The 26,509-nt window shown below is 46.7% G+C and overlaps 3 protein-coding genes across 5 annotated transcripts in view; 1 reads left to right on the forward strand and 2 right to left on the reverse strand.

The window, feature by feature from the left end:
* Positions 1 to 7,173, forward strand: part of pde4cb (phosphodiesterase 4C, cAMP-specific b) — an 81,680-nt gene extending 74,507 nt beyond the window's left edge. For all 3 annotated transcript variants that reach the window (XM_056414109.1, XM_056414108.1, XM_056414110.1), the window contains 6 exons: positions 2,456 to 2,620; positions 3,000 to 3,099; positions 3,186 to 3,340; positions 4,392 to 4,514; positions 5,115 to 5,297; positions 5,955 to 7,173. In XM_056414109.1, coding sequence (XP_056270084.1) covers positions 2,456 to 2,620; positions 3,000 to 3,099; positions 3,186 to 3,340; positions 4,392 to 4,514; positions 5,115 to 5,297; positions 5,955 to 6,491 — 1,263 coding nt within the window. In that variant the 3' untranslated portion in view covers positions 6,492 to 7,173. The remainder of the gene's footprint in view (positions 1 to 2,455; positions 2,621 to 2,999; positions 3,100 to 3,185; positions 3,341 to 4,391; positions 4,515 to 5,114; positions 5,298 to 5,954) is intronic.
* A 4,607-nt stretch (positions 7,174 to 11,780) lies between these two features.
* Positions 11,781 to 19,928, reverse strand: LOC130194315 (excitatory amino acid transporter 3-like). The gene is made up of 7 exons (XM_056415269.1): positions 19,753 to 19,928; positions 19,367 to 19,472; positions 19,078 to 19,197; positions 13,412 to 13,905; positions 13,217 to 13,319; positions 12,450 to 12,503; positions 11,781 to 12,333 (listed from the first exon to the last, which is right to left on the reverse strand). The coding sequence occupies exons 4-7, from the start codon at positions 13,585 to 13,587 to the stop codon at positions 12,250 to 12,252; spliced, it is 417 nt and encodes a 138-aa protein (XP_056271244.1). The 5' UTR covers positions 13,588 to 13,905; positions 19,078 to 19,197; positions 19,367 to 19,472; positions 19,753 to 19,928; the 3' UTR covers positions 11,781 to 12,249.
* Positions 19,929 to 20,090: 162 nt separating this feature from the next.
* Positions 20,091 to 21,903, reverse strand: LOC130194534 (excitatory amino acid transporter 2-like). Its single transcript, XM_056415624.1, has 4 exons — positions 21,754 to 21,903; positions 21,366 to 21,473; positions 21,091 to 21,196; positions 20,091 to 20,580 (listed from the first exon to the last, which is right to left on the reverse strand). Exons 1-4 carry the CDS (start codon positions 21,774 to 21,776, stop codon positions 20,566 to 20,568), a joined length of 252 nt encoding a protein of 83 aa, XP_056271599.1. The 5' UTR covers positions 21,777 to 21,903; the 3' UTR covers positions 20,091 to 20,565.
* Between the last annotated feature and the right edge of the window lie 4,606 nt (positions 21,904 to 26,509).

The following is a 26,509-nucleotide window of genomic DNA, read 5'->3' on the forward strand; positions in this document are numbered from 1 at the left end:
GTACAGGTAGACGGACACGTTGAGGTGTGTGTGTGTACAGGTAGACGGACACGTTGAGGTGTGTGTGTGTATACAGGTAGACGGACACGTTGAGGTGTGTGTGTGTATACAGGTAGACGGACACGTTGAGGTGTGTGTGTGTGTGTGTGTATGCAGGTAGACGGACACGTTGAGGTGTGTGTGTGTGTACAGGTAGACGGACACGTTGAGGTGTGTGTGTGTGTACAGGTAGACGGACACGTTGAGGTGTGTGTGTGTATACAGGTAGATGGACACGTTGAGGTGTGTGTGTATACAGGTAGACGGACACGTTGAGGTGTGTGTGTGTATACAGGTAGATGGACACGTTGAGGTGTGTGTGTGTATACAGGTAGACGGACACGTTGAGGTGTGTGTGTTTATACAGGTAGACGGACACGTTGAGGTGTGTGTGTGTATACAGGTAGACGGACACGTTGAGGTGTGTGTGTGTATACAGGTAGACGGACACGTTGAGGTGTGTGTGTGTGTACAGGTAGACGGACACGTTGAGGTGTGTGTGTGTATACAGGTAGACGGACACGTTGAGGTGTGTGTGTATACAGGTAGACGGACACGTTGAGGTGTGTGTGTGTACAGGTAGATGGACACGTTGAGGTGTGTGTGTGTATACAGGTAGATGGACACATTGAGGTGTGTGTGTGTGTACAGGTAGATGGACACGTTGAGGTGTGTGTGTGTACAGGTAGATGGACACATTGAGGTGTGTGTGTGTGTACAGGTAGATGGACACGTTGAGGTGTGTGTGTGTACAGGTAGACGGACACGTTGAGGTGTGTGTGTGTGTACAGGTAGATGGACACGGTGAGGTGTGTGTGTGTACAGGTAGACGGACACATTGAGGTGTGTGTGTGTGTACAGGTAGACGGACACGTTGAGGTGTGTGTGTATACAGGTAGACGGACACGTTGAGGTGTGTGTGTGTATACAGGTAGACGGACACGTTGAGGTGTGTGTGTATACAGGTAGACGGACACGTTGAGGTGTGTGTGTGTATACAGGTAGACGGACATGTTGAGGTGTGTGTGTGTACAGGTAGATGGACACGTTGAGGTGTGTGTGTGTATACAGGTAGACGGACACGTTGAGGTGTGTGTGTGTACAGGTAGACGGACACGTTGAGGTGTGTGTGTATACAGGTAGACGGACACGTTGAGGTGTGTGTGTGTATACAGGTAGACGGACACGTTGAGGTGTGTGTGTATACAGGTAGATGGACACGTTGAGGTGTGTGTGTGTATACAGGTAGATGGACACGTTGAGGTGTGTGTGTGTATACAGGTAGATGGACACGTTGAGGTGTGTGTGTGTGTACAGGTAGATGGACACGTTGAGGTGTGTGTGTGTATACAGGTAGATGGACACGTTGAGGTGTGTGTGTGTATACAGGTAGACGGACACGTTGAGGTGTGTGTGTATACAGGTAGATGGACACGTTGAGGTGTGTGTGTGTACAGGTAGACGGACACGTTGAGGTGTGTGTGTGTATACAGGTAGATGGACACGTTGAGGTGTGTGTGTGTATACAGGTAGATGGACACGTTGAGGTGTGTGTGTGTACAGGTAGACGGACACGTTGAGGTGTGTGTGTGTACAGGTAGACGGACACGTTGAGGTGTGTGTGTGTACAGGTAGACGGACACGTTGAGGTGTGTGTGTGTATACAGGTAGACGGACACGTTGAGGTGTGTGTGTGTGTGTGTATGCAGGTAGACGGACACGTTGAGGTGTGTGTGTGTATACAGGTAGATGGACACGTTGAGGTGTGTGTGTGTATACAGGTAGATGGACACGTTGAGGTGTGTGTGTGTACAGGTAGACGGACACGTTGAGGTGTGTGTGTGTACAGGTAGACGGACACGTTGAGGTGTGTGTGTGTATACAGGTAGACGGACACGTTGAGGTGTGTGTGTGTATACAGGTAGACGGACACGTTGAGGTGTGTGTGTGTGTGTGTGTATGCAGGTAGACGGACACGTTGAGGTGTGTGTGTGTACAGGTAGACGGACACGTTGAGGTGTGTGTGTGTGTACAGGTAGACGGACACGTTGAGGTGTGTGTGTGTATACAGGTAGATGGACACGTTGAGGTGTGTGTGTGTATACAGGTAGATGGACACGTTGAGGTGTGTGTGTGTATACAGGTAGACGGACACGTTGAGGTGTGTGTGTGTATACAGGTAGACGGACACGTTGAGGTGTGTGTGTGTATACAGGTAGACGGACACGTTGAGGTGTGTGTGTATACAGGTAGACGGACACGTTGAGGTGTGTGTGTGTACAGGTAGAAGGACACGTTGAGGTGTGTGTGTATACAGGTAGACGGACACGTTGAGGTGTGTGTGTGGTTTCTGTGACCATCGAGTCGTGTTCAGGGAGAATCCTCACCCAGTAGTCTTGTGACTCCTCCTCTCCAGGACCGAGACCTCCTGAAGACCTTCAAGATCCCGAGTGACACCTTCCTCGCCCTCATGATGGCGCTGGAGGACAACTACCACGCCGACGTGGCGTACCACAACAACATCCACGCCGCCGACGTGGTGCAGTCCATCCACGTCCTGCTGTCCACGCCCGCGCTGGAGGTGAGCGCCGGGGGCGTCGCCGAGTCCACGGCTAACGCTTAATGTCTATTGTTGTGTATCAATGAGTCTTCTTCTTCTTCTACTTCCCCTCTTCTTCTTCTTCTCCTCCTCCTCTTCCTCTTCTTCTTATTTTTCTTCTTCTCCTCCTCCTCTTCTTCTCCCCCCTCCTCTTCTTCTTCTTCTTCTACTCCCCCTCCTCTTCTTCTTCTTCTACTTCCCCTCTTCTTCTTTTTCTACTTCTTCTTCATCTTCTTCTTCTTCTCCTCCTCCTCCTCCTCTTCTTCTTCTTCTTCTCCTCTTCTTCTTATTCTTCTCCTCCTTCTCCTCCTTCTTCTTCTTCTCCTCCTCCTCCTCTTCTTCTTCTTCTTCATCATCCCAGGCCGTGTTCACAGACCTGGAGGTCATGGCTGTCCTGTTTGCTAGTGCCATCCACGATGTGGACCACCCAGGAGTCACCAACCAGTTCCTGATCAACACCAGTAGGTTCCACCGCATGTTGAACACAGCGGGGCAAAGGGCAGAACTGAGGCCCCTCCCCTTTTTAAACGAGTCCCCCTCCCCTCAGACTCTGAGCTGGCGCTGATGTACAACGACGCCTCGGTGCTGGAGAACCACCACCTGGCCGTGGGCTTCAAGCTGCTGCAGGAGGAGAACTGTGACATCTTCCAGAACCTCAGCAAGAAGCAGAGGGACTCCCTCCGGAAGATGGTGATTGACATGGTGAGAGCCTTTTGTTTGTTTTGGTTTTGTTGGACCTCCCGCCACTAGGGGGCGTAGGGCCGCTGTCAATTAAGACAGAGGCCAATATAAACGGGAGGGGCACTAGGACCAAGTGTTGCTGACAGTGGAGGTAATTCAGTTAAAGCAGGGGTTCCCAAACTTTTTAGGCCACGCACCCCCTTCTGCATCCCGACCGGGTTCACGCACCCCCAATCCCCCACACTTTTTCTTTTTTTTGCTCCGAGAAGAGTTGTTGACGGGGGGGGGACGCCACTGAGTCTCACGCTCAATGCGTGACACTTGAGACCCCTGAGAATGTCTAATATTAATTATTAGACCATTAGACCGCCATTACATTTTTCCTCTCGCGCACCCCCTAGAGACAGCTCGCGCACCCCCAGGGGTGCGCGCACCACACTTTGGGAATCCCTGAGTTAAAGGAAGCATTAACCTTGTGGGCAGGAATGGTACTGCAACATCTGAAGGAAACCGGGTTTAGTGGAAGGATATAGGTTGGGTTTTATTTATTTAATTTTTTTTATAGTATATATAATATATTATTTTATATTAATAAATGTTATATATTATAATAATATTATATATTATTTTATAATAATATATATTTTATATATTATAATATTAATATAATAATAATTATTATTATTATATATTATTTTATTTTTTATTTCTTAAGGATAGATAGCTCTGATTCAAAAGGGTAGAAGAAGAAGAAGAAATTCTTATTATGAGTGATTTGATGTGTTGCTCTTCTTTATCAGGTGAATGAGTCACTGATGAAGGGTTGCTCCTCTTCATCAGGTGAATGAGTGACTGATGAAGGGTTGCTCCTCTTCATCAGGTGAATGAATGGCTGACGATGTGTTGCTCCTCTTCATCAGGTGAATGAGTGACTTTGATGTGTTACTCTTCATCAGGTGAATGAATGACTGACGATGTGTTGCTCCTCTTCATCAGGTGAATGAGTGACTTTGATGTGTTACTCTTCATCAGGTGAATGAATGACTGACGATGTGTTGCTCCTCTTCATCAGGTGCTCGCCACAGATATGTCCAAACACATGAACTTCCTGGCGGACATGAAGACGATGGTGGAGACGAAGAAGGTGACGAGTCTCGGAGTCCTGCTGCTGGACAACTACTCCGACCGCATCCAGGTGAGGAGACGACCTGAGGCTGAGGCAGGAACTACACCCAGAACCAGCAATGAACAAGAAGCAGTCAATATCAGCAGCAGCACACACACACACACACACACACACACACACACACACACACACAAACAAAGACACACACACACACACACTGTTTGTATGTTAGTGTGCAAGTGCTGTTGCCTGCTGGACGTAGTGGTCATTGCACCTATGGAGCTACGCCATCTATACTGGGTATTGTTGAGGTATTATTAGGGTTAACATATATATGTTTATATACATATATATATATTTATATATATATATATATACAATTTTTGTAATATATAAAACTTTTATTTATTTATATAAAAAAATATATATACATATTTATATATGTTAAATATATTTATATATATGTTAAATATAAAAAAAATTATTTATATAAAAATATATGTTGTATATATATATATATTTATATATATATATATAAAAAAGGAATACTAGTTACATTTCTCAAGTTAATCGCCAGTGCTTTTTGTTGAAGAGCTTTTTGAAAACGGGCTCCATGTTCTCCATGTTCTCCATGTTCCCCATGTTCTTCATGTTCTCCATGTGCTCCAGGTTCTGCAGAACATGATCCACTGCGCCGACCTGAGCAACCCGACCAAACCTCTGGAGCTCTACCGCCAGTGGACGGACCGCATCATGGGGGAGTTCTTCACCCAGGGGGACCGGGAGCGGGACAAGGGCATGGACGTCAGCCCCATGTGTGACAAGCACAACGCCTCCATCGAGAAGAACCAGGTACACGACCTCCAGAGGCAGGACATGTTTTAGTCATCTGAGGATTAAGGATCTAAGGATCTGTGACTATCTTAGTTTATAATTAATTTGTTCTCTGGAAACCCTGAAGAACATCTTAGCAGCAGACAAGCTTTATCAACATGTTTACTTCTTTTATACACTGTACATACACCACTGTTCAAAAGTTTGGTGTCACCCAGACAATTTGGTGTTTTCCATGAAAAAGTATCAAATTAATTTCAACATGAATATAAAATATAGTCAAGACATTGAGGAGGTTATAAATAATGATTTTTATTGTAAATATTAATGTTGTTCTTCTTGTGCCAGTTTTATAGCTTATCTCACCAGCATAACTGTTTTCAGCTGCGCTCACATAAAAAGGGTTTCCAAGGGTTTTCTACCCCTCCGCTAGTCTTCTAAGGCGATAACACAATGTACCATTAGAACACTGGAGATGGGCCTCTACACACCTCTGTAGAGACTTCATTAAACACCAGAGAACAGTCATGTACACATTAACTATGTAGAGAGTTATGATTCATTTAATGTTATCTTCATTGGAAAAAACTGTGCTTTGAAAAATAAGGACATTTCTACCTGTGTGTGTGTGTGTGTGTGTGTTGCTTAACTCGTCCATGTTGTTTCCGTGACCAGGTGGGCTTCATCGACTACGTGGTCCACCCTCTGTGGGAGACCTGGGCCGACCTGGTGAACCCGGACGCGCAGGACATCCTGGACACGCTGGAGGACAACAGGGAGTGGTACCAGAGCATGATCCCCCGCAGCCCCGAGGACCACCACCAGGTGGAGGTGATGCCGGGGGGCGGAGCTCCGGGAGCAGGAGGGCCCGTCCCTTCAGGGGCGGACAAGTTCCAGTTTGAACTCACTCTGGAGGAAGAAGAGGAGGGCGAAGAGGAGGAGGAGGAGGCGGAGTCTGACTCGGAGAGCCCCTTAGAGGGGGAGGAGTCCCAGCAGTCGGGTGGGGAGCAGCAACCGGACTCCTCCCCTCCGGCGGCGTCCCCCGGGCTCCGCCCCTCTTCGCCCCGCCCGGCTCGGACCCTGAACCTGGCCGCCTTGACGGCGCGGAGCCCCCGCCGGACGCCGGCCTCCCCGGGGCGCGAGGGCGCCGACCGGGACCGAGACCTGAGCCAGGAGGGCGACGGGGTGGCGTGCCTACGCATGGGCACGTAACACCCAGCACCACCTGCCACCTGACGGAGGCGGGGCTTCATTCATAACGTCTGTATCACCACTACAGTCCCTTTACACTGGAGACGCCCGCTCTATCTCTGCCTCTCTTTGGGGGCCCGATTGACCTCTGTGACCTTTGTGACCTTTCCTGATTTGTTGTAGCTTGAGTTTGGAACCTGAAGAACAACGGGGAGCCAAAGGGAAAGGAAACGTCTTCCTCCAGAATCATGACATTCAGACATGAGAACGAGGGCCGCTGTGGTCTCACAGGGTCTTATTCTTATTCATATTATTATTATTATTTTGCACCATATTTTTGATTTAGGACATGTATGATTTCTTTCTTTGAGTGACGTGAGAGATTAATGAATAATGTGTCGTACCAAATACAAGCTGTTGTTGAGAGACAACCGATGGACCTAAACCTCAGGGCATGAAGACATAAATCTAATGTAGCACGGACGTCGTGGGTGACCTTCACCTGACCTTCGACCCCAAACGTTTACGTTTACCTCCAAACCCAGAGACACTGGAGACTGTGTAAACCTGCGTGTCTTTACAGCTAATTAAGCCCTTTAATTGAACATCTGGAGCGATCGCAGATGTATTTCAACGAGTTTCGGCTTCTTTTTAAAAAATGTTTAGATGTGTCGTCACTTTAAAAAAAAAAAATTTAACACTTTTTGCTACGTCTGCTGGTCTTGTTTGTGTTCCTGTGCTTTAAAAGGCGTTTTTTTTCTTTTCTTCTTTTATCCGGGTGCCTCCGCAGCTGCACTTTACGTCCTCCATCGGCCTCCTGAGGCCACACCTGAGTCCAGGTACCAGGAGGCGGAGCTTGAACTCACTGGTCACATACGTCTATCAACAACACTTTATTATCTAAAGCCTTCATTGTGATACCGGGTACAACCTTTAAAGGATATTTATGGGGTTATTATATATTTGTCTTGTTAAAAAACAAACAAACAAACTTTTAGTGCGTCGCTCAAGACTTTCAGACTTCTTCTTCTGTCTCTCCGCCCCGAGACAATAACGTCCATCTTTTAGAACAAAGTCGTTTATTTTCATTCTAAAAAGGGAATTGTAGATGTTATCAGTCGTGCCTCTTGACCTCTTATCAGCAACTTTGATTGTGGACTAATGTGTTAAGTTATATATCTATATATATTTGCAGTACAGGTGGGATAGATCCAAATCAGACGACAGCGGATATCATGATGAAGGAATGTGTGTTTTTAATGTACAACGGAGGTTTATTGTGGGTTTTCATGTCTTTTCATGGGAGAATATGGAATACCACACGTGTCCTCTGATTGGCTCGAGCCAATATATCCACATGTTGACGAGAAGAACTCCTCCTACCTGTCATGGATCCGAGGCTCATTAGAAACCGTTTCATTAGCGTGAAAGTTTATTTTACTCATTACGTCACCGGGGCGTTTCCTTCCTGCCGATGGGATCAGAAATGTAGAATCAGATCAAGCGGATTGTTCCATAAGGTTTTCTCATCTGAAGGCGAGTGCTGGATGAACACAAACAAACAAACACGACGCCGTTCAGTTTGACACCTTTTAACCTGATGATTGTATCAAAGTCAACGACTTTAGTGTTACGTTTTTACGAATGATGCATTTCCAGTATTTAAATGAGCTCGTGATCAGAGCGCTGACACGTGTGTGTGTGTGTGAGGTCGAGAGACAGGAAGTAAAGGAGCGCGACGCGAAGACACGATGCACTTCCTGGTCAGGCGGGCGTAGATTTATGAAAATATATATTTCATACGTGATGAAATGAAAGAAAACGGTTTATTTGTCAGCCATAAACGTGAATCTCAAAGATTGAGAATCCATAAATGTCATGGAAGCAATATTAGTGCGTCTGTCCTCACACACACGCTTAGTGCGTCTGTCCTCACACACACACGCTTAGTGCGTCTGTCCTCACACACACGCTTAGTGCGTCTGTCCTCACACACACGCTTAGTGCGTCTGTCCACACACACGCTTAGTGCGTCTGTCCACACACACACACGCTTAGTGCGTCTGTCCTCACACACACACGCTTAGTGCGTCTGTCCTCACACACACGCTTAGTGCGTCTGTCCTCACACACACACACGCTTAGTGCGTCTGTCCTCACACACACACGCTTAGTGCGTCTGTCCTCACACACACGCTTAGTGCGTCTGTCCTCACACACACACACGCTTAGTGCGTCTGTCCTCACACACACACGCTTAGTGCGTCTGTCCTCACACACACACTTAGTGCGTCTGTCCTCACACACACACGCTTAGTGCGTCTGTCCTCACACACACACTTAGTGCGTCTGTCCTCACACACACACGCTTAGTGCGTCTGTCCTCACACACACACGCTTAGTGCGTCTGTCCTCACACACACACACGCTTAGTGCGTCTGTCCTCACACACACGCTTAGTGCGTCTGTCCTCACACACACGCTTAGTGCGTCTGTCCTCACACACACACACACGCTTAGTGCGTCTGTCCTCACACACACACGCTTAGTGCGTCTGTCCTCACACACACACGCTTAGTGCGTCTGTCCTCACACACACGCTTAGTGCGTCTGTCCTCACACACACACGCTTAGTGCGTCTGTCCTCACACACACACACTTAGTGCGTCTGTCCTCACACACACACGCTTAGTGCGTCTGTCCTCACACACACACTTAGTGCGTCTGTCCTCACACACACACACGCTTAGTGCGTCTGTCCTCACACACACACACTTAGTGCGTCTGTCCTCACACACACACGCTTAGTGCGTCTGTCCTCACACACACACTTAGTGCGTCTGTCCTCACACACACACGCTTAGTGCGTCTGTCCTCACACACACACGCTTAGTGCGTCTGTCCTCACACACACGCTTAGTGCGTCTGTCCTCACACACACACGCTTAGTGCGTCTGTCCTCACACACACACGCTTAGTGCGTCTGTCCTCACACACACACGCTTAGTGCATCTGTCCTCACACACACGCTTAGTGCGTCTGTCCTCACACACACACGCTTAGTGCGTCTGTCCTCACACACACACACTTAGTGCGTCTGTCCTCACACACACACGCTTAGTGCGTCTGTCCTCACACACACACGCTTAGTGCGTCTGTCCTCACACACACACTTAGTGCGTCTGTCCTCACACACACACACTTAGTGCGTCTGTCCTCACACACACGCTTAGTGCGTCTGTCCTCACACACACACTTAGTGCGTCTGTCCTCACACACACACACTTAGTGCGTCTGTCCTCACACACACACGCTTAGTGCGTCTGTCCTCACACACACACACTTAGTGCGTCTGTCCTCACACACACACACTTAGTGCGTCTGTCCTCACACACACACACTTAGTGCGTCTGTCCTCACACACACAAACTTAGTGCGTCTGTCCTCACACACACACGCTTAGTGCGTCTGTCCTCACACACACACACTTAGTGCGTCTGTCCTCACACACACACGCTTAGTGCGTCTGTCCTCACACACACACGCTTAGTGCGTCTGTCCTCACACACACACTTAGTGCGTCTGTCCTCACACACACACGCTTAGTGCGTCTGTCCTCACACACACACACTTAGTGCGTCTGTCCTCACACACACACTTAGTGCGTCTGTCCTCACACACACACGCTTAGTGCGTCTGTCCTCACACACACACTTAGTGCGTCTGTCCTCACACACACACACGCTTAGTGCGTCTGTCCTCACACACACACGCTTAGTGCGTCTGTCCTCACACACACACTTAGTGCGTCTGTCCTCACACACACACGCTTAGTGCGTCTGTCCTCACACACACACACTTAGTGCGTCTGTCCTCACACACACACGCTTAGTGCGTCTGTCCACACACACACACACTTAGTGCGTCTGTCCTCACACACACACGCTTAGTGCATTTGCCTTAAACAATATAAAAATCTGAGCTACATGTTGGAAATGTCACGTTTGTGCTCCTCACTTTATTTAGCATTTATTACAAAGTCAAATTAATCTCTGTGATGAAAATGACACGAAAATCTCAGCAAAAATTCCTGTGGATCAAATGTTCAGGTTCAAATGTACGGCTTTCTATTCCTTGTGACCTTTTATCCCCCCGACATGAAACACTGACGGCATGTTGCGTCATGAACTGCCTCCGAACTTGGATTTAAACTATTGGCGTCTTTCTAAAAAGTATACTTCACATTTGATGAGCATATTCATATGAAACTGATTTTATAGCGCTTTAAAAAAATAAACAACTCTTGACCCTCGTTAGGCCATAACTTAATTAAACTAGAACGGGCACTCGGTAGAGCGCATACCTTCACATATCAAAAGATTGGGCATTGAATTATGAACATTTTGGCATTAGTTGCATGCCAATTGGATAAAAATTGACCGTGCTATGGTAAAAAAAAAGATGTTGACCTTTTCATGACCTTGACCTTTGACCCGATCGATCCCAAAATATACTCAAATGGTCCCCGGATAATAACCAATCATCCCACCAAATTTCATGCGATTCGGTTTAAAACTTTTTTTGTTATGCGAATAACACGCATACAAATAAATACACGGCGATCAAAACATTACCTATTAATTATAAAATGTTTTCAGTCCGCTGAATGTCGTCTGTAGCTCAGAGGCGTGACGTTAGCTTGTAGGAACAGCGTCTCTACTGGAAGTTATTAGCATGTGGAAAAACAGTGCGTCGTTACAGGAAGTGATCAGCTCTCCGTTAGCTTGTTGGAACAGCGCGTCGCTACAGGAAGTCATTAGCTCTCCGTTAGCTTGTTGAAACACAACGCGTCTTTACAGGAAGTGATCAGCTCTCCGTTAGCTTGTTGGAACAGCGCGTCGCTACAGGAAGTCATTAGCTCTCCGTTAGCTTGTTGAAACACAACGCGTCTTTACAGGAAGTCATCAGCTCTCCGTTAGCTTGTTGAAACAGCGCATCGCTACAGGAAGTCATTAGCTCTCCGTTAGCTTGTTGTACCATTCGTGTTCATTCAGTCTGTCGTGGAAACTTGTATAAAAGATATTTATATTCTTCAAACGTCTGTCGAGACAAAGTACTGTAAATTAGGACATTTGATTTTATGTTCTGGAGCCTAAAAATAAAATATACTTTAAGAGTATTTACACAAACTTAACGTATACTTGATTCACATCAATTTTTGTCAAAGATTTATATTTGTGTTTCTCATTTTAAGCCAAAAGTTCAGTTCAGGGTGTTTAAAGTAGAAAATGCCAATAAATAATATGGAAATGCATTTGGACTGGTTTGGTTTATTCACATAACAGAAATGTCAGAATCCTCATCATAATTAGGACAAGAAGATTTATTCAACTACGAACTAAAGATGTTGAAGATGTTATTTGGTACATCGTGAATGTCGAGTCGTCTTCAGCAGAAGTTTCTACTCAGTCGGACCGTCGCTACTTTCATAAAACAATTAAACACTCTACTTTCATAAAACAATTAAACACTTAATACTAAAGGGGAAAAGGGGTAAGAGTTAATAATAATATAACACAGAACTAAATACTAATACTAAAGGGGTAAGAGTTAATAATAATAAAACACAGAACTAAATACTAATACTAAAGGGGTAAGAGTTAATAATAAAACACAGAACTAAATACTAATACTAAAGGGGTAAGAGTTAATAATAATAAAACACAGAACTAAATACTAATACTAAAGGGGTAAGAGTTAATAATTATAAAACACAAAACTAAATACTAATACTAAAGGGGTAAGAGTTGAGATGGGAATGAGGAACAGGTGGCGGTGGCAGGTGGGAGTTGGGAAGCAGGATCTGGAATGACATGATAGTGACAGGATGAAAACAAGTAAATCAAAAAGGAAGGCGTGGAGCTAAACTGTTACAATATGTGATGGAACACAACTCATCAGCCTCAGGGTGAAACGGACCTGCTGACCTGCTGACCCCGGCGTGAAGCGTCCCTCTGCGTCATCACGCGGCGTCTTAGATGACAAAACACAACACAGCCATCAATGGCGTGACAAAGTGGAAGAGCCAGAGCACATGTTGGAGAGTCTCCACATGTTCCATGTCTGATGTCCAACGGGCCTGGTTTCATTCAATTCACTTTATTTGTATAGCCCAATTTCACAAATTAGTCTGAGTGCTTTACAATCTGTACACAGAGACATCCCTGACCTCACATCGGATCAGGAACAACTCCCAAATAACCCTTCAGGGGAAAAGGTAAGAACCCTTGAGGAGAGAACAGAGGAGGATCCCTCTCCAGGATGGACAGGACATAGTAGGCGTATTCCACGATGGAGACCTCCACCATCCATCAGGCAGATGGAGGTAGAGAGGAGGAGTGGGCGGAGTCTCAACAGGGCAGTGGCGTAGTCGGTAGCAGGAATTCCACGACCCAGACCTCGATGATCCATCGTATCTACTTTTAAAAGCCCTCTATACGCCACACACACAGAGAGAGAGAGAGAGAGAGAGAGAGAGAGAGAGAGAGAGAGAGAGAGAGAGAGAGAGAGAGAGAGAGAGAGAGAGAGAGAGAGAGAGAGAGAGAGAGAGAGAGAGAGAGAGAGAGAGAGAGAGAGAGAGAGAGAGAGAGAGAGAGAGAGAGAGAGAGAGAGAGAGAGAGAGAGAGAGAGAGAGAGAGAGAGAGAGAGAGAGAGAGAGAGAGAGAGAGAGAGAGAGAGAGAGTCACCTGCTCTTGCTCGATGTCCTCCAGTTCCCTTTTGGACAGGACGTCGACAATTTTCACGCAGACGCAGTCCGACCAGACATTAACGACCGTGTTGAGGCGGTCTCTGAAAGAGGGAAACCGTCGTGTGCTATGAAAGCAGAGAATACATCTGCGTGACGCTGTTGATAACGATTCGATGAAAGCAGTGGAACTTACAGGATCCATTCCACGGCGAACAAGATGGAGGCGTTCTTTGTGGGTAAGCCCGCCACCTCCAAAACGAAGAGCGTGGTCACGGCTCCCGTCGCCGGGGTCCCTGCTGCGCTGAGCCTGGAGATGAAACACACCGGCTGCTCACTGAGCGACTCGAGTCGGTTGATGAAGACAGTCATGCAAAACGGTTCTTCTCATGTCCTAAACATGCCGTATTACGTCTTCCTGACCAACGCAACTACGGATGGTTTTTTAACATCGGTTTCACTCGAGGACCGAAGAGAGAGATTTAACCGCGACTCACCTGATTTCAATGATCCTGCTCAAGCTCAGTTCGATGCCGCTGAGCTGGGCGAGGAACACGACGGCGACCACGTCGTAAAGGGCTGACCCGTCCTTGTTGACGGTGGCCGCGATGGGCAGCAAGAAGTGGGCGACTCGCGGGTCCACGTCGTTTCTCTCCACAGCATCGTAGAGCGATGGACGACATGGCCGAGCTTTGAGACACAGTGCACGCTTTCTCGTCACGCACAAGGCACACGAGAGCAATCACACACGTGAAATCCCTTTGGTGTTAGTTGCTTTACAATATTTGTTTTCAAAGTATCTGGCGGACACCTGAAAAGATCTTGTGTAATGTGAGAGGGAAGCAGGCCGCCTTTGGAAACATCTGGGGCCCCTTCAGAGACATTCTGCCATCTCTGGACTTGGCTGATCGTGGCGGTGTGAGCCTTCCTGGACCGCGTCAAGTTAAGCCCGCTGCAGGTTCTTTCTTTTGGTTTGGTTTTGGGGGGTCCACAATGATGTGTATGTTGTGAACACTGTATTGGTTTATGTGGATATAAATGTGTACGGATGGGTGCATGTAGATATGTGAATGAAAGGAAACTGAGAGCCATACAAGGGGAGGGGTGGACTGGGGAAAAGTTTGTGTAATATTTTTGTTTTGTTTTCATCACAAAAAAACATCATCCTTGTGTGGTTGACAGAGATATAAATGTATGTTATGTTATTGCTTACCGTATCTTAAACTAAACAATCAGAGGAGCTTCCCGAACTCCGCGTTCCCACCCGAAGGTTGTGTTATGGGTTTGGGGAGTCTGATAAGGAAGTGATAATAAACCAGACGGAAGGAATATGTCAACTTGTCCTCAGTTACACTTCTCCTTTGTTGTTGTGTGTGTGTGTGATTAAGCTTTCAATAAAAGGCTGGACCAAAGGGGTGCTCGGCGGAATGTCTTGGAGGTCGTCGTGCTCGTAGCACGTGCGTCTGAGCTTCCCCTTTGGCCAAAGCTTTCAAAGATACTACGTTGTCTGTGATTCATTGCTCACCTCCTTGACCGTGAATATTTTACATGATATAGAGAGGAAAAAACCTATCATAACTTGGTGCCGTGACCCGGATCCCAACATACCCATCGGCTGGATTTTTCTTTTTCCTGCGGAGCCACTGACACCTGTGCAAGGCCCCGACTGATCATCGGATTAAGTGCCAGCTCAGCAGTGGATAATAATTTCTGCAGAGAGGAGATCCAGTCGTGGATTGACGGGATCCGGCGGATCGGAAGACCGAGGGAGACTGACCCAGACAAAGTACGTATGGTTTTGCCCTTTTTGCGAAAAATAAAGGTTGATTACGCGCCGTAAAAATAAGGTTTTGCCCTTTTTGCGAGAAATAAAGGTTGACTACGCGTCGGAAAAAATAAGGTTTTGCCCTTTTTGCGAGAAATAAAGGTTGACTACGCGTCGTAAAAATAAGTGTTGTGAACTAATACATATTCGTGGGAGGTTATATGTGTTTGTTTAGCTTTGTTTGTTTATATTTGTTTGTGAATGAATGCTGTGACTCTATTGAATCAGCGTCGCCCGACCTGTTCAATTAGACAACCACAGATTGGCAAGTTTGGGTAAAGAAACGAGGAAATGTACTAATACTATACGATCACACCATAAACAATGGGTAATTCTCACGGAAAGCCTGAAGGCGAATTTTCAGGCGACGCATTGTTTATGTTCAAACAGGACTCAGATAGTGTAAAATATCTGAGAAAATGGAAAACAAAATACGGCTTTTCCGGCGAACTAAATGTTTTTGAGATAGAAACAATCTGTAAAAATCTAAAAACCATCGCCATAGAAAACAAAGAACCCAGACTCAGCGAATCAAAACATCACGAACTAAAACAAGCAGAACAGTGGTTCCGAGCAGCAAAAGAGAGGGCACAAGCCCACGAAAAAGAAAAATTAAGGGCCGTAGAAATCACGCGAGGGAAAGAGAGTTCACAGGCCCTGTACACAAAAACCGATTTGGACGAGACCAACGTAAAAGCAGTTCACCAGCACCCCGTAGCAACAGCGTCCAGCTCCGGAGAGGAGCCACAGAGCGAGCCGGATGACGAGGAGGACGTATCACCTCCAGCATACGACCGCGTCACCACACCGTTATATCCAAAATTAACAGAGCTCCAGGACACAAAACCCCCACCGATTGCCACACGCCTACGTAACCGTCCCACCGACATACCGAAGAAAGCAAACGCATTTCCAATGTTACAAGTCTCTAATCCACATGATGCGAACACACCCGCGTATGTGTTCCGGCCATGGATGGAGGCCGAATGTACCAATGCATGTGAAGGAGTTACTCCACCACAGAAAAACTTTGATCAGTTCGTATTAGATTTGTTCATGCTGGCCGAATCCTACAAATTAAACGGCAAGGAAATGGAGAAAGTTATGCAGAAAATGTTCGTGCTACGATGGGTGAAGTGCAGAGGGGATTATACAGGAATAGTGAACGAAGGAGCACCCTTTGTCCACCCATTGAACGGTCCAATGGTCGGGCGTTACAGAGACCAGGTAGAGGCCGTTATGACAAGAGCTCGCCCACTGTTCCAACAATCAGCATCCCACAGCAGATTAGCTGCATGTAAACAGGGACCCGGAGAGTCAGTCTCCGAGTTCCAATTCCGTTACGAAGAGGAACACAGGGCAAGCAGTGGGATCCCCTACGAGGATGGGGGAGGAACACCCTACCAACAATCATTGAAACACGGCATCCTCCGTGGTATCCAGAAACCTATAGAGGACTGGATTAGAAAACACTGCGTCACTTGGGAAACAGCTAACATGGACACAATTATGTCAAATGCACGTCCATGAAAACCTCATTAAACTGAAAATGAACAAAGGACCAGAGGTCTACGTTCGAGAGGGGGGGGATTTTGGACTGACTGCATACCAGGGGAGGGAAACCACAAGGGGAGGGTACCGAGGAAGAGGCCGAGGAAGAGGCCGTGGACAGACTCGAGGGAGGAGTAGAGGGCGAAATGAGGAAGAATGTTGGGCCTGCGGAGGGGTTGGACATTGGTCACGTGACTGCCCCACCCTAAGTGGGGCGGAAACGTCCCCAATGACAGCCACAGAGCAGCCCAGCACCCTCGTGAGAACGAGACTGACTACGAGGAGACTAACAAACAGAAAGATGAAATAACAAAAGGCAATGCTAACGCTGATGAAGAAGCAAAACGCGCGGCTAAAACACCACAGGTACACGCAGTACGAACAACACCGTCAAGTCCAATAGACATTGAGATCCTACCAAGAAGTCTATTCAAGGCCGTTGCTATTTTGAGTCATGGGCAATGCCATGTCTCAACAGGAGGGATGGTATCTATGATAGAACAAAACTACTTAAAATTTTTTTGTAAAGCATGTGTAACATGCATCAAGCACAACCCTCAAGGAAACCTTCGCCCGAAGCGAGGCAGGTTCCCGCTCCCTGAATACCCATTCCAGGTAATGCACATGGATTTCATCGAACTCACGCCATGCGGTCATTACAAATACTGTTTAGTAATGGTGGATGCATTTTCCAAATGGGTAGAAATTGCACCAACAACGAAAGCAGATGCTGAAGCAGTGGTGAAAGCCATATGCAAATATATTCTGCCCACTCATGGCATTCCAAGACGCATTTACAGTGACAATGGCTCACACTTTGTAAACGAGGTAGTAACAAAACTAAGCGTCATTATGGACATTGAACTAAAAAATCATTGTGCATACCACCCACAGAGTGCCAGATTGGTAGAGCGAACCAACGGCACCATAAAAAGCAAACTGAAGAAATGCATGACTGAAACAGGAAAACCTTGGCTGGAGTGCATAGACATTGTGAAAACATACATGCATATCGTTCCGACCCAAACGGGCCTTACACCATTTGAAATCATTCATAGACGACCCTACCGCCTACCACTAACTCACCCAGATTTAGAGCAAGTGGGTGAGAAAGAAACAATAGTGGAGTACATGAAGAAGACCATGATGGGGAGGAGTCAGGGAAGCAAATGTCTTGCCAGATTCACCTGTCTCCCCCATTATGTCTGTACAGGTCGGCGACTGGGTCTTCATCCGCGTCATCAAGAAAAAGACGTGGAGCGACGCTCGCTGGGAGGGACCATTCCAAGTCCTTCTGACGACTGCAACCGCTGTAAAGATAGCCGAGAGGACCACCTGGATACATCTTTCCCATTGCAAACTGTTCCCTACAGAAATCCCGGACCAGTGCCCTGATCCCGAGACGACCACGAGCAGAGGGGAAGACTGACTTCAAAGGGGGCTGTCCGCTTAAAAGACAGCCATCTCAACGTCAGTGAAGAAACCAACAATCCCTGCTCTTAGGTGTCGCCTCGGATGATGGAGCCCATTGAAACGACCGCGTACATTCATATGTATGATGCCATGGGAAGACCTGTCAATGCTCCCGTTTAAGAAAATATAACGTAAACTTTTGGTTTAAGCTTGGATGACATAATTGTGTAAAACTCCTCACAAGGAACGGACAATTATTGATGTGAAGCTGCTGACTAAAAAGTTTAATTCCCAAAGAGATTGGTGTGGTGTTACTAACAAATTATGTGTAAGAAAAAAAGAATAATCATGATTCTGCTTGGACTGCTTAACCCAAATACGTAAATCACATGCTGCTTAGAAATTAGACAAATCAAATGAGTGCCCTTATTGACCATGTTTAAATAATAAGCAATAGCATAAACAGGAGGGAACTGACAGAGATATAAATGTATGTTATGTTATTGCTTACCGTATCTTAAACTAAACAATCAGAGGAGCTTCCCGAACTCCGCGTTCCCACCCGAAGGTTGTGTTATGGGTTTGGGGAGTCTGATAAGGAAGTGATAATAAACCAGACGGAAGGAATATGTCAACTTGTCCTCAGTTACACTTCTCCTTTGTTGTTGTGTGTGTGTGTGATTAAGCTTTCAATAAAAGGCTGGACCAAAGGGGTGCTCGGCGGAATGTCTTGGAGGTCGTCGTGCTCGTAGCACGTGCGTCTGAGCTTCCCCTTTGGCCAAAGCTTTCAAAGATACTACGTTGTCTGTGATTCATTGCTCACCTCCTTGACCGTGAATATTTTACATGATATAGAGAGGAAAAAACCTATCAGTGGTGTTTCTATAAGGCTATACATTTGTGTATTTTCTTTTTGTAAAATAATATTTTCAGTATAACAAACTGAAAATGCTGGCTATTTCACTACAAATATCCTGTACATTTTTTGTTGTTAATACAAATAAATCTAAAAAAAAAAAAAATCTGGCGGATGAACATACAGACTAGAAGCACAGCCTCAAATATCCTCGTACCTGGAGATCATCAGAGGAGTCCATAAGGCAGGGAGAACGCCCTTGATGAAAAGCCACGGGTTACGTCTCACCATCAGGCAGTGCAACGCCGGGAGAGCGACGCACCCGTGGATGAGGAGTCTGAAACACAGTTCAAGACACAATGATGACAGGAAATTAGCAGAAGGCTTCAGGCCCATTTGGTGTGTTTTAGTCCGACGGTGAAAACAATGGCGTGCGTGTGCTTGACAAACCAAAAGAACAAGCACGTTGTTCGTATGTTGGTGCACGTGAGGAAAGGAGAGCGTACCCGACAAAAACCACCAACACAAACTCTCCCAGTTTAGATGGTCTCCAGATCGTAAACCGTAAAGATATTGCCGGCAATTATGGAGATCAATCCAAATGGCCAGAAACTGGAGAAAACACACAAAAGGAAAAGCAGAGGGAACCTCAATAACTTGGGACAGTAGTCTGATAATACAATATTACTCCAAAAGAAAAAGGAAACGGGGGAAAACAAATATTATTGGGAATAAATATTGTACGAAATGCAACAATTATCTGAAACACTAACTGGTTATTTGTATTTGATTTTTATTTAACTAAGAGTAGCAGGGGGAAATATACTTTCTGTTCTAATAGAAAACCCTGCCAGAAGAAAAGATCCTGTAAATTTAAGGTAAAATATCTTACTTCAAATAAAGGACGAAAACCATAAATTCACAGTAATTTTCATGAAAGAGGACATGAGGCCCGGTGGTCCTCAGGGTGGAGGACACGAGGCCCGATGGTCCTCAGGGTGGAGGACATGAGGCCTGGTGGTCCTCAGGGTGGAGGACACGAGGCCCGGTGGTCCTCAGGGTGGAGGACATGAGGCCTGGTGGTCCTCAGGGTGGAGGACACGAGGCCCGGTGGTCCTCAGGGTGGAGGACACGAGGCCTGATGGTCCTCAAGGTGGAGGACATGAGGCCTGGTGGTCCTCAGGGTGGAGGACACGAGGCCTGGTGGTCCTCAGGGTGGAGGACATGAGGCCTGGTGGTCCTCAGGGTGGAGGACATGAGGCCTGGTGGTCCTCAGGGTGGAGGACACGAGGCCTGGTGGTCCTCAGGGTGGAGGACACGAGGCCTGGTGGTCCTCAGGGTGGAGGACATGAGGCCCGGTGGTCCTCAGGGTGGAGGACACGAGGACATGAGGACGTGTCTTTGTGTGTGTTTCTGCAGAAGAAGGAGAAGAGCTCTGAGAGGGAGGTGACCCACATCCAGTTCATGAGCTGGCCGGACCACGGCGTCCCCGGGGAGCCGCACCTCCTCCTGAAGCTGAGGAGGCGTGTCAACGCCTTCAAGAACTTCTTCAGCGGCCCGATCGTCATCCACTGCAGGTGAGTCCAAGGTCACCTCCAGCCGGCTGGCTCCGGGGGTCTCCTGAGGGGGTCCTGAGGGTCTCCTGGGGGTCTCCTGGGGGTCGCCTGAGGGTCTCCTGGGGGTCGCCTGAGGGTCTCTCTTCTGACTACGGGTGGAACATCTTCATCGAGAAGCCCAATGCGGTCCCCGTGTGAAAAAAACAAAAACACAATAAAATTACAATACTCTGCAAGTTCTTTCTTTTGGTTTGGTTTTGGGGGGTCCACAATTATGTGTATGTTGTGAACACTGTATTGGTTTATGTGGATATAAATGTGTACGGATGGGTGCATGTAGATATGTGAATGAAAGGAAACTGAGAGCCATACAAGGGGAGGGGTGGACTGGGGAAGAGTTTGTGTAATATTTTTGTTTTGTTTTCTCCTTGTTTTCATCTTATGATGTTAAAAAAAAAAACATCATCCTTGTGTGGCGTTTCTATAAGGCTATACATTTGTGTATTTTCTTTTTGTAAAATAATACTTTCAGTATAACAAACTGTAAATGCTGGCTATTTCACTACAAATATCCTGTAAACATTTTTTTAATAAAAAAAAAATCTTTAACAAAAAAAAATCTGGCGGATGAATATACAGACAGACTAGAAGCACAGCCTCAAATATCCTCGTACCTGGAGATCATCAGAGCAGTCCATAAGGCAGGGAGAACGCCCTGGGTTCCGTCTCACCAGGAGGTAGTACATGGCCGGGAGAGCGACGCACCCGTGGATGAGGAGTCTGAAACACAGTTCAAGACACAATGATGACAGGAAATTAGCAGAAGGCTTCAGGCCCATTTGGTGTGTTTTAGTCCGACGGTGAAAACAATGGCGTGCGTGTGCTTGACAAACCAAAAGAACAAGCACGTTGTTCGTATGTTGGTGCACGTGAGGAAAGGAGAGCGTACCCGACAAAAACCACCAACACGAACTCTCCCAGTTTATAGATGGTCTCCAGATCGTAAACCGCAAATATATTACCGGCAATTATAGAGCTCAATCCAAATGGCCAGAAACTGGAGAAAACACACAAAAGGAAAAGCAGAGGGAACCTCAATAACTTGGGACAGTAGTCTGATAATACAATATTACTCCAAAAGAAAAGGAAACGGGGGGAAAACAAATATTATTGGGAATAAATATTGTACGAAATGCAACAATTATCTGAAACACTAACTGGTTATTTGTATTTGATTTTTATTTAACTAAGAGTAGCAGGGGGAAATATACTTTCTGTTCTAATAGAAAACCCTGCCAGAAGAAAAGATCCTGTAAATTTAAGGTAAAATATCTTACTTCAAATAAAGGACGAAAACCATAAATTCACAGTAATTTTCATGAAAGAGGACATGAGGCCCGGTGGTCCTCAGGGTGGAGGACACGAGGCCCGGTGGTCCTCAGAGTGGGACACGAGGCCTGGTGGTCCTCAGGGTGGAGGACACGAGGCCTGGTGGTCCTCAGGGTGGAGGACACGATGCCTGGTGGTCCTCAGGGTGGAGGACACGAGGCCTGGTGGTCCTCAGGGTGGAGGACACAAGGCCTGGTGGTCCTCAGGGTGGAGGACACGATGCCTGGTGGTCCTCAGGGTGGAGGACACGAGGCCTGGTGGTCCTCAGGGTGGAGGACATGAGGCCTGGTGGTCCTCAGGGTGGAGGACACGAGGACATGAGGACGTGTCTTTGTGTGTGTTTCTGCAGAAGAAGGAGAAGAGCTCTGAGAGGGAGGTGACCCACATCCAGTTCATGAGCTGGCCGGACCACGGCGTCCCCGGGGAGCCGCACCTCCTCCTGAAGCTGAGGAGGCGTGTCAATGCCTTCAAGAACTTCTTCAGCGGCCCGATCGTCATCCACTGCAGGTGAGTCCAAGGTCACCTCCAGCCGGCTGGCTCCGGGGGTCTTCTGAGGGGGTCCTGAGGGGGTCCTGAGGGTCGCCTGAGGGTCTCCTGAGGGTCTCCTGGGGGTCTCCTGGGGGTCTTTTGAGGGTCTCCTGGGGGTCTCTTGGGGGTCGCCTGAGGGTCTCCTGGGGGTCTCTTGAGGGTCTCCTGAGTGCCTCTCTTCTGAATACGGGTGGAACATCTTCATCGAGAAGCCCAATGCGGTCCCCGTGTGAAAAAAACAAAAACACAATAAAATTACAATACTCTGCAGGTTCTTTCTTTTGGTTTGGTTTTGGGGGGTCCACAATTATGTGTATGTTGTGAACACTGTATTGGTTTATGTGGATATAAATGTGTACGGATGGGTGCATGTAGATATGTGAATGAAAGGAAACTGAGAGCCATACAAGGGGAGGGATGGACTGGGGAATAGTTTGTGTAATATTTTTGTTTTGTTTTCTCCTTGTTTTCATCACAAAAAAACATCATCCTTGTGTGCTGTTTCTATAAGGCTATACATTTGTGTATTTTCTTTTTGTAAAATAATATTTTCAGTATAACAAACTGAAAATGCTGGCTATTTCACTACAAATATCCTGTAAAAAAATGTTTGTTAATACAAATAAATCTAAAAAAAAAAAAAAATCTGGCGGATGAACATACAGACAGACTAGAAGCACAGCCTCAAATATCCTCGTACCTGGAGATCGTCAAAGCAGTCCATAAGGCAAGGTGAACGCCCTTGATGAAATGCCACGGGTTACGTCTCACCATCAGGCAGTGCAACGCCGGGAGAGCGACGCACCCGTGGATGAGGAGTCTGAAACACAGTTCAAGACACAATGATGACAGGAAATTAGCAGAAGGCTTCAGGCCCATTTGGTGTGTTTTAGTCCGACGGTGAAAACAATGGCGTGCGTGTGCTTGACAAACCAAAAGAACAAGCACGTTGTTCGTATGTTGGTGCACGTGAGGAAAGGAGAGCGTACCCGACAAAAACCACCAACACAAACTCTCCCAGTTTATAGATGGTCTCCAGATCGTAAACCGCAAAGATATTGCCGGCAATTATGGAGATCAATCCAAACATTTTATTTAATGTACATTTTCGAAATCAACCAATTATTCACTAATTGGTTGATTTCGATAAAATGGTCGTTATTAGATGAAGTGTGTAGCACGTGACCCCTCAGGTGTCTTAACCCACTTGCCACAGCAGGGTTTTTCCTGGGTCAAAATGGGTCTTCGGTGCTCCCAAAAAAGAATTCTGTGTTACCGTTTCACCGTAATTAGTAGACATCTATGTATTTCCCCCCCCCCCCCATAAATTATGGACGCAATGCTTGAGGAAATCATTTTGCTAAAATAGATAGGCTAATAAATTGACAATTAGAGATGCACCGATCAGGTTTTTTGGTGCCGATCACTGAAATCAGTATCTGCCGATCCGATAATACCGATCACGGTGTTGATTGAAGCATTCTATTTATTGTGTAGCATTATTGCCTAGGACTATGAGGAAATTATGGAAGCCCGTTTCCGACACTGTGATAAAAAAATTAAGATCCTGTAAGTCATAATTATGAGATAGTATCTCATAATTATGACTTTTATATCTCATAATTTCGACTTAGTATCTTCATAACCCTAACCCCATCTCATAATTATGAGATACTATCTCATAATTTCGCCGTTTTGAGAGCGCCGATCAAAACCGATAATGGGAATATTGGCCGATATGGATCGGCGCCGATCAGATCGGTGCATCCCTATATAGTCCAGGTGTATTGGTGCACGTCGGGCTGTTGAGTGATCAGCAGCTGGCCGCTCTGTCCATTCACCTCACAGTTGCGTATCGACCAGACAAAAAGACACGCTTATTAACTCGATTACTATTGATCAAAACAGAACGAGGGTTCGGCTGTAGCCGACTTGAAACATACTATTGAGAACATATTCGCTGACATGCACCTGATGAACAGTTCTTTTTTTTTTTTCATCGCGGACTTTTTTTGCCTTAGGCGCTCGGGATTTGTCATAGGCGCTCGGGAAAACGGCGTAGGCGCGCGCCCAAATGTTCTCTATGCAGGAAAAACCCTGCACAGTAATGAACCTATAACACGAGCGTTAGCTAAACATTACCAGGGCTAACATGTGTAAAGTAAGCTCATGTTAGCTCGTTCAACACAGAAACCGACAACCTACGTTACATCGACGATGTTAAAGAAACGTCAACACACTTCACAGATAGCCAAGTTAACTTACTCTTGACGTCCAAGGCGACACAGAACTGCAGAAAACTATGCCTCGAATTCAAAAGTAGCTACCCGCTAGCTCACATGAGGCTAGCTCAACTCCTCATGGGAGAGCCGAGTAGAAACCTTAAAGTGTCACTAACGTTGCTCGTTCAATACAACGTTACTCTCTGAAATTAAATTAAGTTGGCATTCTTACCTCAAGAAGAGCTGTCATGTCAGGAGGGCTGTGGTTCCCTCTGTGGCGTTTCCTCTGACTCAGGAGAGCAGCTCAAACTGCGGAGAAGTGGCGGGAAACCGGGTTCAACCTGCTTTTTGTTGTTGATCAGTCTGATCTCTCTCTCTCTCTCTCTCTCTCTCTCTCTCTCTCTCTCTCTCAAGGCTCAGTACTTCATGCTAGCACGGGTAGCATGTTTTAGGTGTGGGGGCAGGGGCGGTTTTTCCTACAGGCGGTATATGCGTGATGCACGCACACAGGTGAGCACACTCTCACCTCTCACTAGCAGAACCCCCCCCGCCCCCCCCGCTGGCGCCACGGGTGAAGCTCGCCAAGAGCGCCAAATGTGCTAGCGCTGCTCCTGTGTGGGGGACTGGGGCACAAGCCGACAGCTGTCCTCGCGAGCCGGCCGGAGGGCACCCCAAGCCGGGGGACGCACCTGCGGAGAAGCGGGGCGCCTGGGCTCCGCGGAGCGGCGGCGAGGCCAGATGTGTGCGCGCATCACGGCAGAGCTTCGATGCCGGCGCGCGCATCGCTCTGTTGCGCAACGAGAAGTGTTGACGGGGGGGGGGGGGGGGGGGGGGTCAGGGTCAGATTTCACCCTGTTATAATGGTAGGGGAGAAACACTGGAGTTGATAAGCATGTCTTCTTGTCTGATCAATATGGAACTATGAGGTGCGCGACTTGACAGAGCGGCCAGCTGCTGATCACTCACTCAACAGCCCGACGTGCATGATGTATATGGAGGACTCAAAATGACTTATAAATAAATAAATGCATGAATAAATATAGGAATAAATAAATAAATGCTTAAATAAATGTATAAATATAGGAATTAATAAATATAAGTTATAAATCAGCAGGACATCATTAAATAAATATATCTCTACATTTCTGTATTTCTTCATTATTTATTTATCTATTTATGTGTCCACACGTATTTCTTCATTTATTCATGTGTGACATTTACGTGTCCGTATATTCAAATGAGCTGGGCGGTCCGAACCTCTGTCTAAAGCATGATTGGTCACAGGAGTGTGATGCACCTGGTGTGTTGTGATCTACTACTTCTGCCTGGCACATGACGCTGAAGTTGGCTCGCTCAGCTAACCGTGAGCAGAAGTTAGCCTCGACAGCTTTCTGACTTCAGCCGTTTATCAATTCCAAGTACACTGAGTACAGACTCGTGTTTTCTTGGAGTCTGGTCTGGGGAGTCCAGACTCGAGGACGCAGGACGGTCTTTCTGGTCTTGTGACGTCACCACATCAACTGTTCTTGTTCATGAATTTACTCCAATTATTCACTGTAAAATACTTTACAGTGGAGTAGAATGTGTTGCGGTGTTCACTGTTTGGCGTAGGCTACGAATAAACGGTAATAACTATACAACGTCTCATAGCTTTCCTGACCCAGGGTCGCTACAATATGAAGTTATGAATCTTAACCCTCAGTCAAATTGACGTAACGTTATCTTTTAATAAATAATAAACTCGTTGTGCTCTTTAGATCCTCAAAAACCTAATTATATCTCATGTTTAGCCGCTACGGAGACGTCAGAGCCAGCGGAGCATTTCAAAAAGTCCTGCCGAGATCAGGCTTCTCTCGGCCGCACAGCGCGCTGGGCGCCCGGCGCCCGGAGCTCAGAGGTCCCGCGAGCAGGACCTCAAATCTCCGTCGCATATCCTTATTAGGCTGAATCTCGA

Source organism: Pseudoliparis swirei, chromosome 5, assembly GCF_029220125.1.
Source record: "Pseudoliparis swirei isolate HS2019 ecotype Mariana Trench chromosome 5, NWPU_hadal_v1, whole genome shotgun sequence".
Taxonomy (NCBI): Eukaryota; Metazoa; Chordata; class Actinopteri; order Perciformes; family Liparidae; genus Pseudoliparis; species Pseudoliparis swirei.